General features: G+C 41.5%; 1 protein-coding gene across 1 annotated transcript in view; it reads right to left on the reverse strand.

The window, feature by feature from the left end:
• Window positions 1-5717: 5717 nt before the first annotated feature.
• Window positions 5718-17656, reverse strand: part of CNTNAP2 (contactin associated protein 2) — a 1235323-nt gene continuing 1223384 nt past the window's right edge. Inside the window, exons 23-24 of the mRNA XM_050890726.1 lie at window positions 7672-7743; window positions 5718-5917 (exon numbers count right to left, since the gene is read on the reverse strand). Coding sequence (XP_050746683.1) covers window positions 5718-5917; window positions 7672-7743 — 272 coding nt within the window. The remainder of the gene's footprint in view (window positions 5918-7671; window positions 7744-17656) is intronic.

Genomic DNA, 17656 nt, shown 5'->3' on the forward strand with positions numbered 1-17656 from the left:
AGACCCATGGATTTGAAGCAAGTTTACTATCTTATCCACCCACATTATGGCAGTAATTACCCAAGAGCTGTAGACATCACATCCCGAATAGCCTTAGATTTCAGAGGTGCATGTGCACACCCACACACTTCTGGCTGCAGTGAGACACACGTGGTGACAGCAAGAAGACTCTTCTCTGTGTCACCGTGTGCAAGTATCAGAAGGGCTTTAAACTTGAACCTTCACTCCCATCTCTTTGTTCTAGAGCTTTCCTATATAAATGAAAAATATTCCTGTAGAAAGCGTGACTCTCCTAGGGCTTACAACAGTCAGTACAAATGAACAGCCAAAACATGGTCACAAGGCATCAGAACAGGACTTTGCCACTATTATATTCCACAAAGTAAGTTAAGGTCTTGGATGGGGCCAGGGCTTTGGGTCGGTGGTTAAGGCAATTCACACTGTAGACAGAGTAACAGGTTGGGACAAGCACAGTCCCTCTGACTCGGGTGGATGTTGCACTGATGCTTCTTTGCCTAGATTTCACACTCTCCCATTCAAGTGCACTTAACATAGTTCTTTTATAAAATGCTTCACATGATAAAAACTTTGTAAAGCCTGATAAGGTAGTTTATTAAAAGGAACAGACACAAGTCTGTTGAGCTGGGTATACATTTTTCTTGACGACTTCAATAAAAGGCTCACATTCATAAAGGAAAGGACAGAGCTACAGTAGGAAAGGAAGGCAAACAACCCCCACACAGCCATTTGTAATGTGTAACTCTTGTGAAGCTGGCAATGCCACAGAGCCTGCAATAACAAGTGTGAGCAGAACTGATGGCAGACTGCTTGCTGCTATCTGCAAAGTGATAAGAAAGGGAAAAACCTCAGAAAGGCAGTAATTTCATTTCTACCAAAACCCTACTCTGAGACCCTCCACCCACCTCAACAAGTACAGATTTATACTGCCTGAGATTCTCCTCCATAACAGGTAATCAGGGCTGCCTGATGCAGGAGGAACATATTTCAATAAATCTTCCCTGGTTTTAACACCCCCTCTTCTTACGTATAACTGCATTCTGAAGTCTCTTTTTTCATGTACTGTGGGTCTTTTCTTAAGAGGCCTTTCCAATTTGATTTTGTCCTTTCCAAAGTGATTTTGCCCTTTCGAAACTGATTTCCTGGTACTAGAGAAGGAAAAAATATAGACAATGATCAGAATATACAAAGCACAAGGAAACAGCTGATAGGGTAATTAAAACTGTTTTGAATTTCTTTCTTGGTTTTTTTTAATTTCCCAATGTGGTTTCTAATAGAACTTTAGTTAAAAGGAAAAACATTCACAGAAGATATTAGGCGTACATACATGTTCTCCTTCTTTCATTCTAGTTTACATGCTGTTGCTTTTAGAAGGCAAGGTTTCTGTTTCATATCTCTAGGATGGATAATGAAATCTGATTAACAGAATTTAGATTCCGCTTTTCAAAAATGATACACTTTCAGGATCACCATGCTTGCTGGAATGTAAAATTGTTCAAGGGAGAAACCATATTAAAAGCTATTGCTTGTCAAACTGAGATAGCTTCACATTTCAACAGATGCCCTGGAAATTAGATGCATCTGCCATCAAAGGACACTGTTTTAATTAAAATATAATTATTTACTAGACTCTTAAAATGAATTCTTATCACTACAATAAACTTGTACATATACACCACTGCTTTGGCAGTCTTACTAAAATATTTATGATGACCATCCTTTCACATACATTATGCTACCTAGAGCATGACATTAAAATGCTGCCATACCTTTGAAGTGGTAACTGCTAGAAGAGATATAAAAGGTATAGGTAACACTTAAGACCAGAAAAATAGAAAGCAGAAATACTCCAGTACCAATTAAAGATACATATTCCTATTTAATACATCTGAATTTTCTATCAGTAGATATGGACTAAACAGCGTGTGAAAGACTTGATTCAAAACTGCCAGATTGGATTCAGGATTTCCCCTCGAGGCTGGGTTGACATTAAAATTAGTTTTCCACCATTTCGGCTCTTTGGAGCTCCATGACTCATTAGCCGGTGGTCTGCGTGTGTTGTGAATGAGGATCTGAAATATTGCTTACATTATTTCACTAACACTGAGAGCCCTAGTCTCCAGCCCAGTCTTGCTCTCCCCACTGCTGGCGGCAGTTTTGCCATCGATCCCCGTGGAATCAGGAACGAGCCTTTTAGAAATACAACTGGGACACTTTGGTTCCCCAACAAGTACAAGAAGCTACATTCTTCTGCACAGTTCAAATAGGTGAAGCAGCTAAAAATAGGTGATAAAAGACTGATTATTTTAATATTCTTTGGGGAAAGTACAGAGTTTTATAAAAGCAGGATCCACTCTCCCTGCCAACAGATTTTCCCACTACAGGTGTATGGATAGTACCTGTTAAACAACATGGATTTTTGGCACAAATAAGTGGGTAAACTATGGATGTTGTTTCAACCTTCAGTAATAGGCTCGCAGCGGAAGGAATCCTCAGAATAGATATAGTGCTAGCAAAATACACAAGCTACTTCTCTGAGCCTGCTGCTGCTTCACTGTTAGGCTGCTGACTGACCACTGCCTATAATTAAACATATGCCATTCTCAAACATGAAATACAAAGCAGACAGGCAGGAATTCACCTACAGTCACCAAATGCCTATACAGAGACCAGCTGCTAGTCTACAGTATCATGTCTAAGGTCCAGTTTAAGAAGAAACAAGAATTCTAATAATTAAAAGAGTTTCTAGAGTTATGAAAGTGACTGTATCATGAAAATAATGACAAGATTGAAGACTATCAAAATTTTAACACAGCACTAATGGACTTTACATAAAGAGGTCCATGGTGTCCAGTCAATGGAGACATGCAGATGCTTGCAACTTGATTTCAGAAATTTAAAACCTGTTTTTCAAATTTAAGACACTCATTTACAACTATTGCTTGTGCAATGTTCAAAGGTTATTTTCCAGAAATTCTTGCTTACAGGGTTGTGGGAGATGAGCTGGTAATCTTTTAGAAAATCAGTGAATAGATGTCACAGGCCTCACTACCATAACCCAGACAACTGTCCCTAGCTTCGCCAAGGACTCGGTTAGGCACAGAGACTGAGCCATCTTTCCCCTCTAGTGCCATGCTGAGGCATCTGGCAAATTTGTACTGCGGCTGCTAAGTCTGTCTCTCCCACATGAAGCAGCAGAGGACTCTAGTCTCTCAGGATACATAAGTCTGGTCTTCCTCCCAGACATTAATTTCAAATTAGTAAGTAACTTTTTGCTGCAAACCAAATCCCAATCTATGCAAATGATGCTATATTCACTTCTCTTGGTAACTTGAAGTTGCAGGCAAGGATGTTTTTCAGAGTGGGCTAAAATACCATTAAAATCAAATTAAACATAAAATAATATAGAAAAGAGAATGCCTTTTCAGTCCTACAAAGACATCTGTGATTACTATGTATTTTGCTGAATAGTTAGTGGTGCAGGCTAGATCCATCTCATGCTGATACTCTCCAAGGGGTGGAGATTTATCTTACACCCACGATTAAACAAGAATAAGGACTCATCTGCTCGATTAAACACAAGAGAGAGAGAGAGGTTAATACGGGAGGCAAGGCAAAAGACTGCAGAGCACAAGAGCGACAGGTGATTTTTATGCCTACCTGAACCCCTCTGCCACATAATGTAACCTTAGAAACAGTCATTTTTTTTTTAAACTGGCAACTTTTTTGTATGCTAATTCCAAATCCATAAACAGAAGAAATCAGTGGGCTTGATTTGCTCCGATACCTATGTTCAATGAATCCAGAAGAGGACTTAATGCTATTGTCCTTAAAACCCAAACTATCTGGCCTTGTCTGTCTGACAAATTGTGCTTATAAATTTCTTGTCTGGTAAGACTCCAATATTTTCTTCCCCCCTTATGAAAGATACAACCAAAAAGATAAGGAAATTAAAGATGCCAGCACTACTCAGTGTAGTAGATTGCAGATTTGGGTGAAAAAGAAATATTTCTGGTACAGAGAAATGGATTAAATCTGTACATACTAAACCCAGCAATATTAAAGATAAAGCAAATCTAGGACTGTCACGAGCATAAATACTTTTGAAGGGAAATTCTTGGTATTGTTTCTGTTCTTTTAGCACACAGCAAATGCCCTGCAATACATTCATTCCTTCATTCTGGCCTTAAATTCATTAAGGCCTTAAATTCCTATCAAATCAGACCACTGGAGAACCACGCTGCTCTACAGAGGGCAAGCTACAGCTATGTTATTGCCATCAAAGGATATTAGGTCTTTAGGCTGCCCCTTTGCCTTTCCTAAAAGCTGCCTGCCTTCTTCTCAGGTGACACCTACAACTTCCCTGGTCCAAGAGGGGACATGGGGTACAATGCTGCACTTGGCATTGGCCTTGCTATTCTTAAAAATGCCTTACAAAGACAGCAAAATAGTTCAGGTAAATCTCTGTACTGAAAGGTAACTCTCCACTGTGTGCTGTGTATTTCTCACGTACTCTCTGGGCAGTTTCCAAGCCTCCTTCACCCCACCTTCCTGCCTGCGCAAACACTGCCAGCAGAGGCCTTCCTTGCAAAAGGACTGAAACAAAAGATTTAAAGAATAAATTGCTATGCTAGAGTTGGGAAAAAAGTATTATGTGAAGGCCGTGGGTTCAAATGCATTGACTAGAGCTGTACTAATATTTCTGCGACAGCCTATAAAAAAGAAACAGAAGCAAACAAAGCCTGGCTCTAATTCCCTACTACAATGCTTACGCCTAAGTACAGTATATGCCAATATGCCACAGGCAGAGCTGAGTTTAAACTGGCACGCACCTCAGGTCACCAGTGCCATAGCGAACGTCACAGGAACAGACTAGGTCTACAGACTCACACAGCACCTCAGAGACCAACAAAATAATAATAATAATAATAAAAACCCCAAAGCTTCCTGTGCTTTACGATCGTCCTCTCTGGTAGTAGTAGTAGTCATAACAACAGTATTTTTACATTGCTGAGAATTGCATGCAATCAATAAAGTGCCTGGGTCAAGAAGATGGATCCTGCCAGGGTTGGCACGGGCTGATGACACGCTGAAAAACTGGCGAGTAAGATTTGCGTTAATCCTCATCCCCCTGTCCCACCCCCAGCCCTGAACCCCCGGTTCAATGCCACCAAAATGAACGGTGATATGGTCAAGGTGCGGGGCTGAGGGCAATCTGTGAGTAAGCGGACAGCCATGAAGGAACACAATGCCGGAAAGAAAGGTCTGCCACTTGTTCTCAGGACAGAACTACCCACGTTTTAAACAGCTTTTAAAAAATGTAAAAAACCAGCCCTGTTTCTTGTCATGGGTATCCAGAACACCTCTAAACACACACAGAAATAGACAGGTATTACTGAAAATTTTAACCAATGCTGAAGCTGCAAAACTGCTCTTTGTTGTAGTTTTTTGGATACGGAAGGGGCAATTTGCTGTAAATAAATATTAAAAAGTATTTTCTCTTAAGTGCTTGAGTTATTCTTTTTTTTCCTCCAGTCTCAGTGGTATTTTCCTGTCACTTGCTCCTCCAGTTGTGCTGATCTTTTTACTGTACGTGTGCTCAAGTGTCCAACGCCGAATGTTCTCTCCCCACTGCAAGAGTCATCCCAGTCCCACCCTGGCCCAGCTCGTATCCCACCCCAGACCCTGTCCCTGTGGGCTTAGATAAGCCATTCCTTCTTGCTCTCGTCAATGGTCTCCGTGAAGTTAGGGTCATTGTTCATGATGGCGGCATCAGCGCTCTCGGCTGACTCTGCCCCTTTGGCCTCATTGGTGTGGTAGGTTCCCTTGTGGCGAAACATGTAGCGGATCAGGAACACCAAGGTGCAGAGGATGGTGAAGATCACCACTGCGATGACACCTACACAGAGGAAGAAAGAAAAGATGCCACTAGTGAGGAGAACACCTACAGATTTTGACACAAAGAAAGGATCCCACAACTCTGAGTTGAGCTGAAGCTACCTGCGCAGTTAAACATCGCCACAGTTGCTTGGTTTCCACTACTCTAATATTTATATATAGTTTTTGCTATATACAAAATGTCACTGAGTGGAGTCTGCTAGTGACTTTCATCCCGTAGGTAAACTTCAACATTAATACGTACTTACACAGGTGAGCTTTGACCATGAGGTGCCGACCGCTCCCAAAACATGGGGCTGAAATGGTGATGTGTCGTGGCCTGGGCAGCTCTTTGAGGACGGAGTCACTGATGTATACTTTACAGTCAATGGCCGTATAGACCTATTGTAGTCCCTCGACATGTCCTTGAAAATTGGCTTGGCTCACTGTTGGCTCACTCCACCCACTAGGCACTGGCTCCACATAATTATAGATGTAACTGCTTTATAATCAGACCTATCCTTAATTGCTCCCCCTGCAGTGGTCTATTTGGGGCTCAGCCCTGTATGGAGAAGTCTCATATATCTTACCCTCTCAGGCATAGGTAACTATGTGCTAAAACAGCACTGTTCCTTTTTTGGCCCTTCTCTACAGGCATGAGGATCTTCCAGGATGAAGACATTATAAAATTCTCAGGTTAAAAAAATCTTGTAATCAGCCAGAATTATGTTATGCCACTTTTGTTAACTGATGTGTTCAGGTGTGGCCTGAATTTTTCTGAGGAATGCAATGCTATCTTTCTAGTATTGTAAGGTTTCAAAGTATTAAGAAAAAGTTTTAAGTAGTAATAAAAATATAAATTAAAAAGGAAAAATAACATAGCAAATCAAAACTAAAGCAACTAATCTAAACCTGGATATGGAAACATAGACCCTTGAGGGGGCCAGGGAAAAGAAACAAGAAATTCCATTAGACTGCATGTACTACTATACTCAGTGTTGCTTTACATGACAGAACCCACCACCAGGATGTCATTTTATATGCATTTAGAACTGACTGAAAGCTATTAGGCTGATCTTTACAATTTTTTTTTTATATGCCTTCAGAATTCGATGCAGTGGCAAAGTTCTCCCAGGGGAGTTATGGTGCAACACTTCCATACTACAGGTCAGGGCAGAGAAAATTGCGTGTGTGCATAAAATTAATCAGGATCCTTATTTCTGGAGGCAGCTGGCAGAATATCTTCAATGGAATGCTAATTCAAAGTTCCAATTCTGGCATTACTTAACATCGTCTATCACACTGAATGGGACTCTCCGGCACATAAGTTATAGCAGAATCTGGCCCCTAAAAAACAAAGCAGGATCACAGGGGATTTTTGTCAAGGGTGGAGCAAATAGTGTTTGACATAGATTCATGTTGAATCTGCTGTAACTGGAAAAGTGTCCTTGCCATTTCATATAAATTAATTACTCTGTTAACATAAGTAACTACTGCAAAGTAGCTCCCCACATGGATGCTTAATGTGTGGATTATGAATATCAGTATTTTGATTTGGTTAAAACTGAATCTGAGGGGACAAACTAAGTGAGAACAAACCATTTCACTAGGACAATGTGCCTGAACAGACTTAAACAAATTTCTATTTAACTTTGTTCAGGTGTAGTTTTCCCACATAGTCTGCTCTTAGCAAATAGCTTGAATATGTTACCAACTGGAATTCAGCTGTCACAGTAATACTGCGAAGTATCTTAGAAAAGTAGGTGGTTTTCCTACCTCCAATAATGGCAGAGTTTCTGTTAACTCCATCTCCTATAGCTTGACCATTGTATGGGAAATCAGCACTGGCTGTAAATAGGGAATTAAAGATTCATGTTGTAATAGCAGTGAAACTTCATACAGTAGTTCAGAAATACATCCAACATCCTTAGATACAATTTAAAGAAAATTGTGATCCCTAGATATTTATCTAAAGAAGAAGAAAAGAAAAAAACCTTTACTATTATCTAATCCCTCAGAACTTCTTTCTTCCTCCTTTTAACAAAAAAAAAAATTAAAATAAAGGAGGTACTCTCAGTAAGCATTGCTGTTAATACAGGAGGTCATTTGTTACTCTACTAACATAAATTCAGTAAGTTTCTTTAGCACAAAACCAAACAAAAGCCTTTCTTTCAAAAGCATGTGATCATACATATTATTATAGAGATTTTTGCCTTTGTCACTGCTATCCATGAAAGGCTTCAGAAGTTTCCAGGATTTTGTGACTGCCATTGGGTATAACTGCAAGCTCTTTGAAAGAAAAACTGCCGTCCCTTTTGCTGCTGCACAGCCCAAGGTAAGGGAGGGGCTGCATTTTCTGTTGGTCAGAGCCGTAGAGCAGTTACCCAAAGGAGCACGTGCCAGCACCTTTGCTACTCTAGGAGAAAGCCCAATGTGTCAACTTAGCCACTGCTGGAGGTGCTTTGGAGCTGAGATGCAAGACTGTGAGTTGGAGGAGCTGAGGCATGGCAAGCAGGAGAGCCTGCGGGAGAGGAGAGCCTCCAGCAGACAGATGAGGAGAGGAAACACAGTCAGATGTACAAGTGCTCATCTGCCAGCTACCTAAAAAGGACAGACTCCTTGTGGCAGAGCTGTATGAAGGAATCAGTACAGGTTTAAAGTAGAATTTGGATGGTAGTCTTGGTTTTAACCTCCAGAAAACATCACAGAGGCTTTTCAAAGGCAATCTCATCAATTAAACCTATCATCAGCACTTTCTTTATAGTCAGACATAGCAAACAGACGCTGCAGTGACTAAGCAAGCCCAGCGAGCTAGGTGAGTGGTTGCAATCATTCCCTTCTTTGCCACTGGACTATGGCATCGATTTTGAAATAGAGAAAATGTTGTTAAAAGTACTTAACTGGAGACAGTTAAAATAATCAAAGATATGAATTACTTCTTAGGTCAGTATTTAAAACCCAGCTGTATTTTCCTTGCTTGATGGATTAGCCGATATTGTATTAATCAGTTGCCTTTACAGTCCAGTGATGCATTCACTATACCCAAAAACTGGCTAAGGGAATTCTACTGGCTTTCTGTTAGCATGGAATAAAATCCATAATAAAGTTCCTTTCGTATCGCAAAGCAGCTGCACAGAAGAATGAATGGCTTCAGCTTGCCACGTAGCCTGAAAAGAGGTTTGGGGCTAGAGTAGTCTTCTGTGTGCCTACTCTGGGGGAGAGTCAAACCAGCTGTGTGTTGAGCAGCTAGTTTTTGGCCAGTCGCCTGTGGGACAAACAAGAGAGTGTTTCTCAGGGCTCAGTGGAGGTGGCCTTGCCAGCAGTTTTTGCCAGCAGCACTTGTGCCTTTGACATTTGTTGGTGCTCTGGCTTCTGAAAACAGCATTTCTGCACCTCTCTGAAACAAACCAGGCTAAAAAATGTAAAAGATAAATAAATACCTGCTCCAAAGAAGAACCTTACTGTGTAAGACCATGAATGTTTCCTACAGAGACATTTTGGCACAGGGTCCATAATGTTATCCTTGCAGTGCTGAAAGGGAAGGGCTGGCAGTGGGAAAAGAAACCCTAACTTTAAACCTGCCCTCCCTGCACCTCAAGGAAAATCCTAAAGCCAAATAACACTATGTAGAAAAGTATCAATTTGCCAAATTGCAAGTAATTGCTCCCTGCCCATTCTAACCCAAAAGGAGGTCCCTCGCCATAGGAGCAGCACCACAGGCAGTTAACAAGTCCTACCACTTGCCACTTGGTTTGGAGTTGCTATCCTGTGTCCCCACACAAGAAATCTTAAAATCAGCAATGGTTGCAGTTCCCTCTTCCCTTACAACTGTGTTGTGGTTTAACCCCAGTCAGCAACTAAGCACCACGCAGCCGCCTCCCCCTTCCCCCTCCCAGTTGGGTGGGGAGGAGGAAAGGAAAAAAAAGTAAAACTCGTGGGTTGAGATAAGAACAGTTTAATAACTAAAGTAAAATATAATAATAACAATAGTAATAATGAAATATAATAATAATAATAATAATAATAATAATAATAATAATGAAAAGGAATATAACAAAAAAAGGAAGGGGGGGGGGAGAAAAAAACCAGTGATGCACAATGCAATTGCTCACCACCCGCTGACCAATGCCAGAGCCACGATCCGCGCCTCCTGGCCAACTCCCCCCTGTTTATATACTGGCCATGACGTTCCATGGTATGGAATACCCCTTTGGCTAGTTCAGGTCAGCTGCCCCGGCTATGCTCCCTCCCAGCTTCTTGCACACCTGCTTGCTGGCAGAGCATGGGAAACTGAAAAATCCTTGGCTTAAGATAAGCGCTACTTAGCAACAACTAAAACATCAGAGTGTTATCGACATTATCCTCACACTAAATCCAAAACATAGCACTGTACCAGCTACTAAGAAGAGAGTTAACGCTGTCCCAGCCGAAACCAGGACAAACTGAATAGTGTATTTTATCTTCTTTTAAAAGGTTGTTTCAAGGACCACAGCACTAGTGAAGTGTGAAGAAAGAAAAGTTGCTGTTCATGTCAGCATGATCCTTCCCGAGCTGCCACATCACAACGGCTATGCTACAAGGGATTCCTGGCAGATGGAAGACCACGGCTTACGATGTTCAACAGCCACTGAAGTACACCGCAGGATAATGAAGAACATGAAGCATGATGTGAAGCTACATCCTTGACCTTGTCTGAGAGCTGCTGCTAGGACCGGACCCAATGCCTCTGTCCAAAGCTGCTTTCCATTGCATCTAGTCATCATAGACACTCAGGAGGACATGTCCATGGGATCAACAAGCAGATGTGACTCACTCTGACACTCCCACCTCTAACAAAGACGAAACAGGAACATGTATCTGGGGGCAGAGGACAACCTATTTCAACAAGAGTTCACCATCAGATTGGCTAAGTTGTGCCCTGCTGCAACCGCTGGAGAACCAGAAGTGCTGTAGTGAAAAAAGGAGCTTAGATGTTCATGAATCTTTTTTTAAAGCACCTATGGCAGTGTTGGCAGATATTATCGCCATAATTCATGAATTCCTGTTCTATTACTCTTGTGTCAGCAGGAGACCTGCTTTTATATTATGGGGTTTTTTTGACTGAAAAATTATATCTAAAATCTCAGCCAAATGTGGGGTTATAGAATACCTTTTGCTGCAGAAGTGTCTATCCCAGTTTTTTACTGAATGTATTACTACAAATGGATAGACGAGGAAGAAAGGAACTCATTACTTTCTTTTTTAGGTGGAAGTTGCCTTGAAATTCTTCTCGGCAGCAGTAGCTTCTCAAATGATCAGAAATAGCTACAGACCAGAGGTCTAAGAACTGCAAAAGGGTAACTCCTGCCACAGCAATTAGGCAGAAGAGAACGTATGAGGGCACATTCCTTGACCCTCCAAGGTGAGCTTAACAACAGAGTACTGTCAGCAACAGGCACCAAGTGCAGGTATTTCAGATAGCAGTTATGTCATTCAAACACGTGATGATTCGTCTCTGACCTTATTACAGTCACATTCCTTGGCAATATTAAGCAACTTCGTCAAGAAGACAACTAATGAGATTCTTTCTTCCCCCGCTGCTGAAATTCAGGAACTAAATGAAGAAAGAACACATTGGAGCAGGCTGACAAAGGGGCAACAGTAATACTGATGCTCTGGTAAAAGTACAGAAGACTACAGCATGCTGTTCACAGGTTGTAAAGAGTAACTCCTAAAATGTTTTAAAATGACTGGTCAGATAAAATTAATATTGTTACTAGTGCCTGTCATGTTTCATGGGAATCTAAATCACAGTGGTATAATAACTAGCTCGCATGGCTATAATATGCAGATGAAGTACAGGTTGAGTTGCTACTGGACAAGCGTGTGCCTTCATTTCTCTGTTGCAGCTGGGAACACCTCTTTCCTGATCAGATTCTTCCATTATCACTGAGACATTAATTCTAACTATATGTCTCAGCAAGCCCTTTTGCACTGCCTGACACTTGTACCTCGACAGCTTCAAATCATGACTTGCCCACAGCAAACAGGTGCCACAGAGCTGCAGTTACTTTATGTAGTCACCCTGCAAAGCCCCTCTGGACAGCAAGTGGGTTGTGAATGTAATGTAAGGTGGGTGTGGGGAGGATACTGCAGCAGTTTTGGTCTACATAGCGTGCTACCTAATTGTTAGCTGAGGCCATGAATAGGGCTATTCAGTTTTCCTTTATTATCTGGTCTACAAAGGTTGCTTTTGAACAGCTAATTCCCATCTGGTTTGGGGACTGTACTGGAAAGGTTTCCTTACCTTAGGAGCTTTTTCTGAATCTTCCCTAGGTTTCTCTGAGCAGCCAGGGTCTCACTTGTGTGAATCAAAACATGAAGAACAGAGCAAAGAGCTTTTTAATCTATCCTGGAAAACAGTTACATATTGGCTAGTTCCCTGAAATCCTCTGCTCACGCAGTTGTGGCACAGAGCCATCAGTTTGCTGTCAGGACACACAAAAGACATTTTCCTAAAACCTACAGCTAGTGTAGGGACAGACTGAACTGCAGCAGGAGATGCTAAGCTCATCTGTGGCTTACGAACATCACTTCATCTGGTTCCCTTCCAGAATCCAAGCTGCGCGATGCTGTTCTTTGCACCCTGTCTTCCCACAGCAGGCCATCACGTTTGCTTCAAATACCATCATCCTGAAGCTAACTTACGTAAAAGGACGCAGCGTACTTTGCTTTCTCTTTCTTTCATGGGCTGTTGTTTATGAGGCCATAGTTTCAATAACCACAAAGTAAATCTACAGTCTGAACTCATGTTTTGCACTTTCAACTTTCTGTTATTAGTCCCAGGGTAAATGGGGTTAAAGGACCTTTGCAGCACCTAAAAGGGTGATTAAAGACTGACTGCAGGCAAAATCCATGTTTTGGCCATCATTTAAATGACATTTGACATTTTAGATGACCACAAAAATGCAGCAGGAGACCTACCATCATCTGGCATGCTCAGGATGATCATTGCCACAGCCAGCTGCAATACAGCAGCATTCACTGAATGGAAAGGGGAGATGGGACTGGATAAACAGACTATAATTAGGATTAGATGTTAAAGATGACAGATATGGTTTATTTAACAGAGTGAATAATAATTTTACTTCATTATAGTAGGCGTGATTTTGCATCTGCCATTTTCAGAGGGAGAGTTTTTACAATGGAACCCACATAAAAGCCTTTTGCAAATTCACAAAATTGAAATGCAAAATGACCCCGTTAAAATAGAAAAGTGGTTCAGAAAGTGGGTGTGGGCAGAGAAATGAGGAAAAGGCTATTCAGTAAAGGCAAGGGGAAAACCAAAACCAAACGGGGAGACTTTTCAGCTAGAGAGCAGTACTGAGAAGTACAAAGTAAAAGGCAAATCTCATTTTGACATATGCTACCAGGAGTGTTACATATAAGCCATTGAAAGCAATTTTTTTAACTGAACTTTTTTACTGAGTGGGCAAGTCTTAGTTAAAATACACCACACTACAAAGGAAGATACAGTTTAGATTTGCTCCAAAAAAGGAAGGGTGGGAGTGATTACAGGTCTAAAACAAACAATGATGAAACCTGTGAAATGCTGGAGATTGAGTTTGTTCAGCCTAGAACTAACATGTGTTGCAAGGCTGCTGTGACCTTTCAGCTTTACAGATGTCCACAATTTTGAGAGATATTCTCCCATTATTAAGACCAGTTGGGTTTTCACATGAATATGAATGAGACAAGCAACTGGAACAACTAGATCTGGTGATCACAAGGTATATAAAACCCCCAGCAATCAAGACATTGATTAAAAGCAGAACAGTGAGAGAACAAAATAAAAGCAAAGATGTGAACTATAACTCCTTCTTCCTAATTCTATTTTGCAGCCAGGCATCCAAGAATTGAGCTTGCAAAGAGAGCAAACACTCACTGACACCTTAGGATTTTGAGAAAGTGTTGGACACTAATCTATTTCTCCACAGGACCATAACACAGAGGAAAACAAAAGCAAGCTCTCTGGCTGCGTTTTGTCAACTTATGTCAACTCTGCTGGTCAGGTGAGACTGTACTGCTATGGTTTGAAATTACAGAGCACTCCTTATTACAGACTGTAAGTACAGAAATTAATTGCTCGACTCTTGATAGTAGAAACTAATGTGCAGCCACAGTCACATTCCCCTTCCTGAAGGGACTGGATTACAAGAGAAACTCTAAACACATCCACAGAAATGATGGAGCAGGAGTAAACAACTCCATTACACAGCCCTACATCAAAGGTGAACATCACAGTCCACAGACTCCAGTTACCCTTTCTTGCTCATCCCACTGCCTGTGCCCATACCACCCACCGCTCTCCTCCTGGGTGTGGCTCTGTGAAGAGCTCCCATGACAAGCAAACTACAGCAATTCAGAAAAAGAAGAAAAAAATCTGAAGCAGTATTAAAAACGCTGTGTCTTTTTATGCTGCCAGGGCAAATTTTGTATTGAAAGTTCCTATCTTTTTTTTTTTTTTTAATTAATACACCTATTTTTTTTCCTACTTCTCCAAGCTGAAAACACAGAAAGGAGGAAAACTACCCCTACTCCTGCTTTTCTAGGCATTTGAAAGCAGATTCTGAGGGAGGACTGTTTAACATTAAACTCTGTTAACAGAGTTTACTTAAAGTCCCACTGACATCAGCTTAAGTATAGAACTGAGAATTTAGCTGAAGTTATTTTTAATATTAACACTTCCAAGTTTAAAAAAAAATACCCACACTTACCCAACCACAAAATATTTAAAAGATATTATTAACCATATTGTTCGTAAAGGTCATTTTTGTTCTAGCATGCTATATGGGGTCAATCATTACTTGCTGAACTTTTAGTGATGCCTCAACTATAGTGTTCGAGGGTTACAAGTATATCCCTAAGATGAACCATTTCCCAGTCACAGACTTAATAATTTTTTGGTGCGAGTTACAGGATATTGGAAAAAGTACACCCATATAGCAATTCTGAAACTACCAGAACAGACGTGCATCTTAGAGGAAAAAATTAGGGCTTTTCACTTTCAAAATGTCATCTTCTTCTCTCTGTCGCCAATAATGCAAATTATTTGGAACATGAAAGTCTCAACATTGGATCAAAATCCACTAATTTCTTCAATTCTTTACAACCTTCTTGGCTGGGAGGGATAGGGAGGAAACAAAACCAGAAAAAAACCTTCATAAATGACAAAAAAGTCCTCCAACACATTAGTGCTATTTGGACCAATGATTTAAACTAAGTTTTGTCAGGTACGTTCTGTTAGATCAAACACATTTTGAAGGGTTGCATTTTTTTTCCTAATAAATTTTCACTGAATCTCAAGTGTTTTTACTGACAGCTGCTGGTGAGTTCTGCTGAGAGAGAGAGACATGCACAGAGATGATGGAAAACACATAACCTGGGTTTTTACATCTTTGGTGTGAAGGCTCTCCAATTGTGTCTTTTTATTCCAATGTGAAATGAGTATAAATTAAAAAATCCTCTGAAATGATGGCTTAATAGAAACATTGTCCTCCGAACAGCCCTTCTGTATGCAAACGCCTGGGACAGTGTGGTAAAGTAAGTGGGGATTATAGAAGAAAGAGTTGTTGGATGCTTCTGTTAAAAAAAGCATGAATTTTGGAGTGAACAATGGAAATGCCAACAATGAACAATGGCAGTGGTGGGGGAAAATTCATTGAATGCCCCATGGTCAATGAACTGGGACAATGCAGATTCTCAACACCAGACATCAGTTGGCAACCCAATCAGTCAAGATAGTTGTTTCTGAACTGGCTGTGTTATTAGCCCTTTAATTTCCTTCTGCAGGTGAACTTTCCTGTCCATACTCTTAAGGACAGGAGGAAATGGAGTTTTATAAATGGCTTGCTCTGAGACAGCAGTACAATATTCTTTCTTTTGGTTTTAAAAAGCAATCTTCCTAGCAAAAGGACAGAAAAACTTGTGCATTATTAGGAGACCCATCCTTGCAGCTTAAACTCCCCTAAATTAGTCCTGGATAAAACACAAAACATTCCTGCACTCTCTGTTGGGATGGGTTAGGTGATTCTCCCCTTTGTCATTTCCCAATAGTAAGTTTTACACTTCCTTTTGCACACAAGCAAGTAATTGTACAAGGTAGTGGGAAGGCAAGACCAAAGGACTTTTCAGTTTCCCATGCTCTGCCAGCAAGCAGGTGTGCAAGAAGCTGGGAGGGAGCATAGCCGGGGCAGCTGACCTGAACTAGCCAAAGGGGTATTCCATACCATGAAACGTCATGCCCAGTATATAAACAGGGGGGAGCTGGCCAGGAGGCACGGATCGCGGTTCGGGAACTAACTGAGCATCGGTCAGCGGGTGGTGAGCAATTGCATTGTGCATCACTGGTTTTTTTCCTTCCCCCCCTTCCTTTTTTTTTTGTTGCATTCCTTTTCATTCCTATTATTATTATATTTCATTATTACTATTGTTAGTATTATATTTTACTTTAGTTATTAAACTGTTCTTATCTCAACCCACGAGTTTTACTTTTTTTCCTTTGCTTTCCTCCTCCTCACCCCACTGGGAGGGGGAGGGGTAAACGGCTGTGTGGTGCTGAGTTGCTGACTGGGGTTAAACCATGACAGCCTTTTTGGCGCCCAACGTGGGGCAATGAAAGGTTGAGATAACGACGGATCTGATCAGAGTGTGTTAAAACAAACTTGTTATAAGTATTCATTGTATTGGTTTGATAGTTACTGGTTACAATGTGGGTTCGTTTGCTCTCAAAGTTGGTGTTGTGCTTCTTGAAGTTGCGTTATGTAATGCCCTACTTGCAGTATATGCTCCCTGTTGTGTTGTTTATCATCTGTGGGAACCAGAAGAAGAAATATACAAAAAAATCAGTTCGCTTAGCGAAGGATGAAGGTGAACCAGGGTCATCACGAGAACAGGAGGAAGAGGCAGAACTGGAGATAATCACCCGATCCCTATCCCCGAGTGAGCTGCAAGATATGCAAAAAGACTTCAGCCGTCATCCAGGCGAGCACATTCTCACCTGGCTGCTCCGATGCTGGGATAATGGGGCAAGTAGCATGGACCTAGAGGGTAAGGAAGCCAAGCAATTGGGATCCCTTTCTAGGGAAGGGGGCATTGACAAGGCGATTGGAAAAAAGACACAAGCCCTCAGCCTCTGGAGGCGACTTCTATCGGGCGTGAGGGAAAGGTACCCCTTCAAGGAAGATGTTGTATGTCACCCAGGCAAGTGGACCACCATGGAGAGAGGTATCCAGTACCGGAGGGAATTAGCCGTGCGGGAGATGGTTTATTATGACCCAGACAATGCACAGTTACCCACAGATCCAGATGAAGTCCAATGTGCACAACCCATGTGGCGGAAGTTTGTACGAAGCGCACCATCATCGTATGCCAATGCATTGGCAGTAATGGACTGGAAAGACGAGGAGGGACCAACAGTAGATGAATTGGCTCGCCGACTTCGGCAATACGAAGAAATTCTCACTTCCTCTCTCGTCGCGGCTGTGGAGAAACTGCCAGACATACTAGCCGAGAAATGGTCCCAAGAGTTCCAGCGATTTGAGGATGAGTTTGGCCGCCCACCTGTACAGACCAATACCTCAGCTATTAGCAGAAGGTATTCTTCTGGGCAAGAGAGAGGAGAGAGAAGGTATATACCACGGGGTACCCTCTGGTTTTACCTGCTTGACCACGGAGAGGATATGAAGAAGTGGGATGGAAAACCTACCTCGGTCCTAGATGC

This window comes from Gymnogyps californianus, chromosome 2 (genome assembly GCF_018139145.2).
Source record: "Gymnogyps californianus isolate 813 chromosome 2, ASM1813914v2, whole genome shotgun sequence".
Classification (NCBI taxonomy): Eukaryota; Metazoa; Chordata; class Aves; order Accipitriformes; family Cathartidae; genus Gymnogyps; species Gymnogyps californianus.